This window comes from Camelus ferus, chromosome X (assembly GCF_009834535.1).
Source record: "Camelus ferus isolate YT-003-E chromosome X, BCGSAC_Cfer_1.0, whole genome shotgun sequence".
Lineage (NCBI taxonomy): Eukaryota > Metazoa > Chordata > Mammalia > Artiodactyla > Camelidae > Camelus > Camelus ferus.
In genome coordinates, this window is record NC_045732.1 from 12,130,278 (window position 1) to 12,140,565 (window position 10,288).

General features: G+C 43.2%; 1 protein-coding gene across 2 annotated transcripts; it reads right to left on the reverse strand.

Annotated features, from left to right (window-relative positions):
* Positions 1 to 1,398: 1,398 nt before the first annotated feature.
* Positions 1,399 to 10,288, reverse strand: LOC102515633 (arylsulfatase F). 2 transcript variants are annotated; one of them, XM_032474766.1, is made up of 7 exons: positions 10,138 to 10,288; positions 9,158 to 9,242; positions 8,862 to 8,912; positions 7,097 to 7,246; positions 5,340 to 5,461; positions 4,937 to 5,059; positions 1,399 to 1,826 (listed from the first exon to the last, which is right to left on the reverse strand). In XM_032474766.1, the coding sequence occupies exons 2-7, from the start codon at positions 9,169 to 9,171 to the stop codon at positions 1,399 to 1,401; spliced, it is 888 nt and encodes a 295-aa protein (XP_032330657.1). In that variant the 5' UTR covers positions 9,172 to 9,242; positions 10,138 to 10,288. The 2 variants fall into 2 exon arrangements, with proteins under 2 accessions (XP_032330657.1, XP_032330658.1); XM_032474767.1 differs by lacking the exon at positions 8,862 to 8,912.

Genomic DNA, 10,288 nt, shown 5'->3' on the forward strand with positions numbered 1-10,288 from the left:
GAGTCTCTGCTCACCATTTGTGGCTCTTCCCTCTCAAGAGTGTGTCGTTGGAGAGCGTCTAGAACTTTTGAAACTCCACCGAGGTTTTGGTGAAGAAACCAGGTCCACACCAGCATGTATTCTTGAAGTACTCGTGGGGAACAGTAAGTGACAATTGTGGGGCTGTTTGGAGACTCGAACTGGCTGACCCAATGGAACGGGTTTGCTCCTCTTGAGGTCTGGAAGGGCCAGATGCCACCTTGCCACTTGCCAGTGTGCCCTTTGTCTAACTTCCCAGAACTCTGTACGTTCATTGGCCCTAAAGGAAACCAGCCATTCCGTTGTATCTACAATGCAAAGATGGCTCAACCTCCCCCCAGCACACTTAGTCTTCTTTATCTTTACCTGGGCTATGGGGTTGGGGCAAAATTAGTCACCAGGTTACAGAAGAACCTTTACACCCTCAGTCAACTCTCCGTTGAGCTGACAACCAAACATCCCGACTTTCCTCCTGACCCTTCCTGCCTTGGAATACTCCATGCTGAGACCAAACTGCTCACGGATTCTTGCCAACACGCCATCTTCCTTCGACTTGTATTGCTGCCAGTCATTGCAGCCCACTCCTTCCTTTCCACTCCCTATGACTCACCTTTGAAGAGTCACATAAGATATCATCGTCTCAAGGGTACTCTTGCCAGGTCTCTACTGTAAGGACCAATAGCACACCCTACACATATGCCCACGAGCCTATTTCTTACTGGGTGCCTGTTGCCATCACTAAATATGAACTATTCCTGGAAGCCCAGACCCCAGAATGGCGATCAGGAAAGATAAAACCTCAGTCAACATTGGAAGGGTCCGCAGAAAACCTGTCCACAGCCTTTTCCTAAGAGAAAGGTTTAATCCAACAAGTAGAGAACAGTGGTGAAAAAAAGCTGCTGTGCTGTGGAGGCATCACGGCTTTATAATGATTAACGTTGACCTCTTCCAAATAATATCCCTTAGACGTCACTGTGCTCCAAGGCAGCCCTTCTGATTTAAATTTCCCAAGTAGATTTTTTTTTTCCCTAGCAGTGAAATAATAAAATGGTCAACCTATTCTACCGTCCAGTTCCCTGGCAAATATTTTTCCGATTGTAAATTAACACACTGACAATACACGCTGTGAATTAATAAGCCCAATCAATGGGCTTGAATCTAGGGTGATCTGACCTTGGCCTGACCCAGTATGAGGTACTGCTGGAAAAGTCCAGCTGGCCTCTAAAACACGTCGTATGATTGTGAAGCCGTAAGTATGGCAATGCTTAGTAAATTCCTTGTCTTGACTCAATATGGTTCAAGTTGTCATCTCCTTTTTAAAAAAAAAAAAAACAACTCATTCTTTCATCATTAGCACATGGATTCTTTTAAAAATTAGCTTTACCTTTCTAAAAATGAAACCGCCTCCCTCACCATGATGGACCCAGCTCGTTCTGCCTTCATGGGCTGTTCGGTGATCTCGTGCTCTCGAAGGAGGAGGCAATCCCAGTACAGTTGGGATGTATAGCTGGAGAACAAGAAGTAGCCCAGGAGAAAAACAAAAAGAATCATGGAGAGGATGAGGGACCAGGAGACAGCGATCCAGCGACTCAGTTTCCCCAACGTGACAGTGAGAGCCGCCAAGGCGACCAGCTGCACACAGAGCCAGAGTCTGCTTGAGATGGCTAATTCCATGTTGCGGGAAGGATCTGGCCAGCAGGAGTCCTCCAGTGTGGATGGCATCCCGTAGAAGTAATCAAACCCATAATTATATGGGTGGTGGCAATGGTCACTTCGGGATTGGCAGTTTAAGCCCTGATGCCACTTGCCTGAAATTAAACACACAGGTGAGCAAAGCACTATACGTCAGCACATGCCAAAGACCACGAGACTTTCTTCATTTGAAACAATCGCCCAATGCACAAAAATGGATGAGCAGATACTTCCCGTCGGCTAAAACATCTGAGTTGAGCATAGACTCACGTTTGTTTGTTTGCTTGTTTGTTTGTTTGTTTCTTTCTTTCTCTATCTTGTAGAAGTTTGTGTTGAGATCTGGTTGTGAGTGACCAGACAGGACGAAAAGAAAACCGAGAGAAACATCATTGTGGATTTGTAGCAAAGATCTGAAGTAGGCAGTTTCTCATTCACAGAGAGGACAAAGTCATAGGCACAAAGATAGATCCACGACAGAGATAAAGCAGATTGTAGATGATGGACAAGTAGGTAGGTAGATAGATATTAGGCAGTGAGATAGACTAGAAGATAGATGGATGAATAGGTGGATGGCTAGATAGAGAGATACATAGATAAATTATAGCCACAAATATAGTTAAATGATAGAGACAAGATAGAGGATACATGATGAACAGAGAGATTATTGATGGTTGGATGAATGGATAGGTAGGTATGATATATACAAATAAATGATGGAAGATGGATGGGGCATGCTTATCTGTATTTATGGGTAGATGGATGGATAGATGAATAGATAGATGTGTGATTAGATATTAGTGGGATGGTAGGTAGGTAGATAGAATGGATAGATGGATGGTTGGGTGGATGGAAAGATAGATAGGTAGATAGATAGGCAGGTAGATAGACAGATAGATAGATAGATAGATAGATAGATAGATAGATAGATAGATAGATAGATAGATGGATAAATAGGTAGATAGATAGGTAGATAGATAGACAGTAGATAGATAGTAGATAGATAATAGATAGCTAGATAGGATGGATAGATAGATAGATAAGGTGGATGTATGGATGGATGGATGGATAGGTAGGTAGGTTATATAGATAGATGATAGATAGATAGATAGATAGATAGATAGATAGATAGATAGATAGATAGATAGATAGATTAGATGGATAAATAAATAGATGGTAGATAGATAGATAGATAATAGATAAATAGACAGACAGACAGACAGATGATAGATACAGATAAATGATGGAGGATGGACTGAGTATGGATGAATGGGTGCTGGGCTGTTTGGCTGGATGGAAATCCTAGGGTCTCCCACTGAAGTTCACTGAAGTAAGGGATTTAGGCAGTAAAACTTGCCACACCCCCAACAGTAAATGGAAGATCCACATGAGCCCTGCTAATGTGTGGACCCCAGGGGACTGTGATCATGTGTGCCTTCTAAAACATTAATATTTTCTTGCATGCAGCTGTGGCCACATAGAGGATGCACGTACACATCTCTGAGGGCCTGAAGGGGCAGGTGGATGAGAGGTCATGCTACGGCTGTCAGTTTTGTGTTCTGCCATTTCAGCGAGATGGTCTTCGCTGGTCCATGTCAAATTTATTACCAAAATCACAAGTATTTCAGATAGTGAGGAGAGGGACATCCATATGGTCCAGGCTGAATGAAATAATGAGTTAGGCAGAAGACCAAACAGTGGGACAGTGTGAAAGGGGCAGGGAGCCTGAGAAATCGATCTTCCTTGTTGTGCAACTGTCCCTTTAAAACACCTCCTACGTTCTTCCGCCTTGAGAAGAATCCATTTCCTTGTCTCTGAAATTAAGGAGACGGGTTTTTTTCTCAGAAATCCCCTCCCATCTGTAATTGTTAATGATTTCATCCATGGGCAAGGCCGTGTCATTGCAATACAGTTAACCAGAGACCATGACTGTTGCCAAAAGGAGCACCACGCTTTTCTCTTCTGAATTGATCGTCAAGAAGAAGACTGGAGGGAGGAGGGTGTAGCTCAGGGGTAGAGCACAGGCTTAGCGTGCACGAGGTCCTGGGTTCAGTCCTCAGTACCTCCACTAAAACAAATAAGTAAGTCTCATTATTTCTCTTCCTCCTTAACTCCCCACACAAACAAACAAACAGAATAGGAGTGGAGGCAAAAATGAGTCAGATTAGAGGGAAGGACTGGGATGGGGCAGAAAGGAATTTCTAATGGGATGTAAATGCTCCTTATCTTGGTTTGGGTTAACAGATATAGGGTGTGGACAGTGTTCAAGAGACATTTATTTGAATGTCTTTTTTGTTTGTTTGTTTAGGTGAAAGATTGAGAACATGGACATTTCCCAAGAGACATTTATTTGAAAGTCTCTTTTTTTCTGTTTGGGTGACAGATAGAGGGTGTGAACTTTGAAAAATAAACATTCACTGTAAACTCTTTTTTTTTTTTCTGTTTGGATAATGGATAAAGGGTGTAGCCAGAGTCCAATGTTGACACCATGTAAAAAGTTAGCAGTGCAGAGAGATATTTGTGTGTTCTTGGGTGGATCAATTACGTTTGTTAAATTAGACATGGTGGCTGAGATGAAGGATTTCAGAGTCTGCAGAGAATCATGCACAAAGATCATCATAGCACAGGGGGGTGTTTGCAAAGATGAGGTGCACAGGGTGGTACGAAACCACGTAGGATGAACATCTGGTGAAGACTGAGGGGTCGGGTGCGAAAGGGTTTTTCAGTGGTGCCTGAATTATGTTAGAAATGGATGAGTAGGTACCATTTAGGGAGGGGTGTGTGTGTGTGTGTGTGTGTGTGTGTGTGTGTTTTCTTAAAACAGCTATGCTGGCTTGGCTGTTGCCCCAACCATATATAATACATATACATACATATATTCATTTTCATTAAAGGTTATTATAAGATATTGAATATCGTTTCCTGTGCTGTACAGAAATTTGTTTTTCTTTAAATCTATTTTAACACACAGTGGTTATCATCTGCAGATCTCATATCCCCAAATTTATCCCTTCCCTCCTACTCTCCCCCGGTAATCATGACTGTTTACTACGTCTGTGATCTCTTTCTGTTTTGTAGATGAGTTCAGCTGATCCAGCAATCCCACTCCTGGGCACCCATCCAAACAAATTTTTAAATAAACGGATTTCAAGAAAACAGTAAGTCGAGGCCAGAGAAACGTATATCCTTACTTTAAGGGAAATGGGTCAAACTAACAATCACGTCTCACCGATGAGTCCTGTGCTGTATCCTTGCTTCTTGAGTAAGGCGGCGAACGTCGTTTCATTTGGAGGGAGTCCAGCAGAGGCTCCAAGGGACCGGATGACACGGGAAATTTTGTTAGAAACCATTCCTAAATGGAACATGAAACATAAAATAAAATGCACCTACAGTGGGCAGGCGATCATCGGTTGAAGCGTGAGAGAGTTTGGGAGCTTTCTGGAAGGAGGAGAGGTGGTCTGTGCACGGAAGAGAAGACATCCCGTGAGGAAGGAGATGGTGCTCTGCAAACGGGGCTCACACCCCGCCACACGCAATGCCCCTTTTCCGTTCTTGCACGAGCACGCACGACTCTCTCAGACACACACAGACACACCATCCTAGCGGGACAGCAGGCTTCGGGGCTGACACACCTGACCGGATGGGGTATCTTCCCGTCAGGAAAGCAGATCGGCTGGGAGTACACATCGAGGCTGCCGAGATGTGCTGCGTCAGCCGCACACCTTCCCTGGCTAAGCGGTCGATGTGAGGAGTCCTGAGAAGAGAGGCAGGAGGATAATTGGAGAGAGACGGAGAACGGGGCGTGGAAATGAGAGAGAGAGAGCAGAGAGACACAGCAAGAGAGAGGGATTGAGAAGAGAGATCTGAAGGTAGCCAACATCCCTGTTCACTGCAATTCCGGGAACTCAGGAGGGAGCAGAGGGTCACTTGCTCAGTTTTCTTTTCTTTTCTTTTCCTTTTCTTTGTCCACTTCAGGGTGAAAATACTTGCTTTTATGCAACTATTGTTAATTGCAGGATTGGTTCTGCAGCTTGGTATCTATTTTAAAAAATGCATGTACATATTTTTGTGTATATATATATATACACACAAACTATTTCAGTGTCTTTGGTTAATTATGGCTAATTACTTACAGACTTTAGTTACATCCAGCTACTTAAGACCTAAGGATTATTTCCACCCACAACTCCATTGATGAATGTCCCTACTCTACACGTAGGTCAAAAAACTGCCCTGTGATTAAACACAAGGCTATGTGATTCCAAGGAGGGACTCCAAGGCAGACTTCCACAGAAGAGGAGCCATCTCCTAGTCGGGTAAAAATAAAATATAATCAGTCCTAGATTTACTCATGAGACAGACGGTGAATGGCAACTTGCTACTTCCAGAATTTCCAGCTTTGCTAAAGCATTTCTCTGCATTTAAATGTGAAATTCATCCACCGTCTTTTAAGCGTGGTTCAATTTGCAAATATGTAGGGGTGTGTATCGATACGTCTGTATATATAAGTATATGTATATATATGCTAGCATATATAGCCTGCATTCCTGGGGCATACATGACACTTTTAGATGTTATGTTATAATCTTACTTCTCAAGGAGCTAGTGTTTTCAGCAAAATATTTACACCCCACAACTCCACCATATCTACAAACGTCTACCATTCATTTCCTTATGCACATTTTTTTGAGCTTTTGCTCCTTTCAGTAGAAGTAATGATTAATTTTGACATTTACTTTTTCATGACTCCTAATTTTTTTTAATCCCAAGCAGAGATGAGAAGCTGTGACACCTATCAGTGACACAATGAAAGAATTCCTAATGTGTGCAGTTCATATGTCTTATAATGATACAGTGCAAATCTTTATATAGGCAGGGCTCATGCAGATGGTTTTAATCATCCAGCAGAAACCTCTGAGTTTCTGTTTCATGGTTTTCTTCTTTCAGATGGCTCATTGTCAAAATAAGATATCACCTTCCAAGTTCTGTTTGGCTTCCAAAATAAGGAAGCATACAGTGATTAATTCCGCCAAGTAAAACCAGGGCATTAAAATTACTGCTCATCTTAATAGTCTGTATCAAAGAGGACGCAGTGTGTGCCAGGTAGCAATTCTCAACACTTTGCATGTATGAAATCACAGGTAATACTGCTCACTTCTGCACTCAGCCAACAAGAAAAACAAGGCACACAGAGGTCAAGACACTTGTCTAAGATTTGATGGCTAGTAAATGCAGAGCCAAGAATCCAATCCAAACAGCCCTGAATTTAATATAATTTGCTTGTTTAAAAAAAAAAATCAATTGGGTTTTGCAGGTAGACACAGTTGTAAAGTGTATCAATCTTCCAAGCCCGAACGATAGATAAATAGGATTCAGGAGATGACCCTACCTCATTGTGTCATTCCCATAGCAACCGAGATCGCCAATCCCAAGGTCATCCACCATGATCAGGACGACATTAGGCTTCTTGCCGGTTACCCCTTGTGACGGGCACGTGTTTAAGAGTACGCACAGCCAAGGCAGGGAGGTGAAGAGGCTTCTGCAAAGCAAAGGAGGACTTTTTTAGAAGGATGGTCTCATGAGCTACGTTCAATTCCAGGCTTCCTGTGAACGCACAGGGCTCCTAGCAGACCTTCTCCCCAGGCACAGGCGGGGCTCAGAAATTCCTCTTCCAAGTGTTGGCCATCGCGGTTGAATAGTAACAGCCAGCCGCGCTCAAACGGAGGCGTTCCTGGACGCTCAGCTCACACACAGACTACAATGTTCTTCCAAGAGGTGAAGTTGGAAAACGTTTACCCAGAAACAAAGCCTTCTTTGGGCAAGAGATACCAAGACCCTTGAGTTGAAATGCAGCGAAGAAGGGTCTTGCTTTTCCTGGTAACTTTTCCTGATGGATTTTCTTTCACATTGGAATTTAGACCCGTGCGTATAGCAGCATTGCTGAAGGAACATTTGCTTGCACAGAAGAAAAACCACACACGCAAAGCCAAGAGAAAGATGCCACAGAAGAAAGGAGAGAATTAAGAGACCAGCTGAGTGTACTTGATAATTTTGCTCTGTCTCAAGTCCCACATTGTCAATCAAATCATGGATCATTCTCTTATCAGTGGATCCCTACTCCACGATCAGATAATAAATGCCAGGCACTTGAACTGATGAGATTTCAGACCAGCTTCTAATGGAGCTGCCACGGGACCCTGTATTTAAGACACTTCTCCTTTTCTATTGTCTTATTCAGGATGGAAACTCATACACCCTTTGTGGTTCTCATCCCGGAGAACAGATTCAAACGTCTTTTGACACCTCCTTTTGGTGTTTCTACACAATCCAGGTGCAGAGTTTCCCTCCAAGGAGGCTGACCTGGAGACACCTGTATCTTAGGTCTGATGGTCCAGGACTCAGTATCTGGCACTCACGGGACCACACAGACACACTTTTCATAGGACGTCCCACCTCAAAAAGCAATGTTCTGGTGAAACTTGTCTGTTGTGAGCACGTATGCAGATCATCTGCCGAGCCAACTGGTTGGCTTCTTCAGATGAGTGTTCATGAATTTCCCTTGTGTGTAGAATCATAATGCCTTGGGGTCTTTTATGCCCACATCTTAATTCCTAATGCCAGGTTATGGCTTGTCTTGTGTCACTTCACTTGCTCTGTAACAGCAATCCACGTGGGGCGTGGCGTTGACAAACTGGACACCCACCCCCTCCCAAATTATTCCCCACGATCTGTCTTGTTGGACGTAATTCAGAAACAATCCCGGGGGGGTTCCGTTGCAGGGGAGATAACACATCTTGTCTCTCTAATTAAGTATGCATTTCTCCCCGAGGCAATACCGGACACTGCGGAGGCAGCAGACACCAGTCTGCTGGGGTTTAACCTCCATCTCCCCTTTATTCCTATTTCAAACGCGTACCTCAAATATTTCCCCCGCCAGCCTTTCTCCTTCCCCCAAAACAACGCTACCCAGGCAAGATGGCACCCCTTTGATCCACCCAGTCATTTTTCCCCAGGACGTCTCCTGTTGCCAAACCAATAATTACAGAAAGGATTTCCATCTGCCCAGAGTCAGTGGAATCGGTGTTTTGACGCAATTTTAACATAAAAAAGCTGTGTTTGAAATGTGCCGTTTATGGGGGGAGGGTGTAGCTCACCCTAGAGTGCATGCTTGGCGTGCACGAGGTCCTGGGTTCAGTACCCGGTCCCTGCATTAAAAAATAAATAAATAAACCTAATTATCTCCCCACAAAACAAACACAAACAATAAATAAATAAATTTCTTTTAAAAAAAAAGAAATGTGCCATTCATATTCGTATCCATGGCGAAAATGTCTGCTACCTTTCTTTATTACAGGACCGTTGACTGCAGAGCACCAGTTGAGGCATCTTGTGTCTCAGAACTGTCCATCATAGTCAATGCGTTCACCATATAAAAGTCTGATTTTCTTACCTGAGTTTCATCATGTCTGTCTGAGTAGCTTCATGGTCTTTATGGCCAGAGATCTAAGATCCTAGATGGGATGAATTTGGATCTCCTGAAAAGAGACAATGACTTGAAGATGTCCACTTTTTTGATTTTGCATCAGCCCAAATCTAGACCACTGCATGGGGATACCAGGGTAGTGGATCATTGTATATAATTGGGAATGGGGGGGTGGGGGAGGTATGATGACAGAATCATACAACAGCAAACTTCATTGCAATGAACAAGAATGAAAGGAAGGAAGGAACGAACGAACGAATGAACGAACGAAGGAAGAAAGAGAATGAAGGAAAGAAAGAAAAGAAGGAAAGAAGGAAGGAAGGAAGAAAAGAAAAAGAAAGAAAGGAAGGAAGGAAAGAAAGAAAGAAAGGAGGGAGGGAAGGAAGGAAGAAAGAAAGGAAGGAAGGAAGAAAGAAAGAAAGAGAGAGAGAGAGAGAAAGAAAGAAAGAGAGAAAGGAAGGAAGGAAGGAAGAAAGAGAATGAAGGAAGGAAAGAAAAAGAAAGAAGAAAGAAAGGAAGGAAGGAAGAAAGGAAGAAAGAAAGACCCATCTTCCTTTTGCAAAGGGTTACCCATATTTGAACTTCAAAATGATACTAAGAATGTCATATAAATCTCCTCCTCCATAAATCGGTTTTGCATAAAAGCAGAAACTAGCCCCCCCCAAAAAATAGTTATTGGCTACAAAAGAGAAAGGAAGAAAGAAATGAACGAATGAAGGGAAGGGAAGGAAGGAGAAAGGAGAGAAACTGACTCAATAGTTGATTTGGAATCAGTTTCTCCACGTGTAACCTGATTCACTGAATTCTTAGAAGAGAAAAAAAAAATAGTCAACCAAAAAGCCTTCAAAATTCCACGCTCATGAATTCAGCCCATGGCAACAGAGAAAAGAAAAAAAAAAAAAAAAAAGAGCTCAGAATGTGTGTATCCGTAGCCATCCTTAACTCACCCCGCTGCGGTGGTGTCTCCCCAAGGCGTAGGATTTTGGGTCTTCACACAGGCACCCGGGTTAGCCTCGCTGGACCACCTTTCTGTACACTGAGAAGCGGTATGTGCTGTCGTGCTCTGCTCCCACAGACAGTTCCTGTTTAACGATGTGC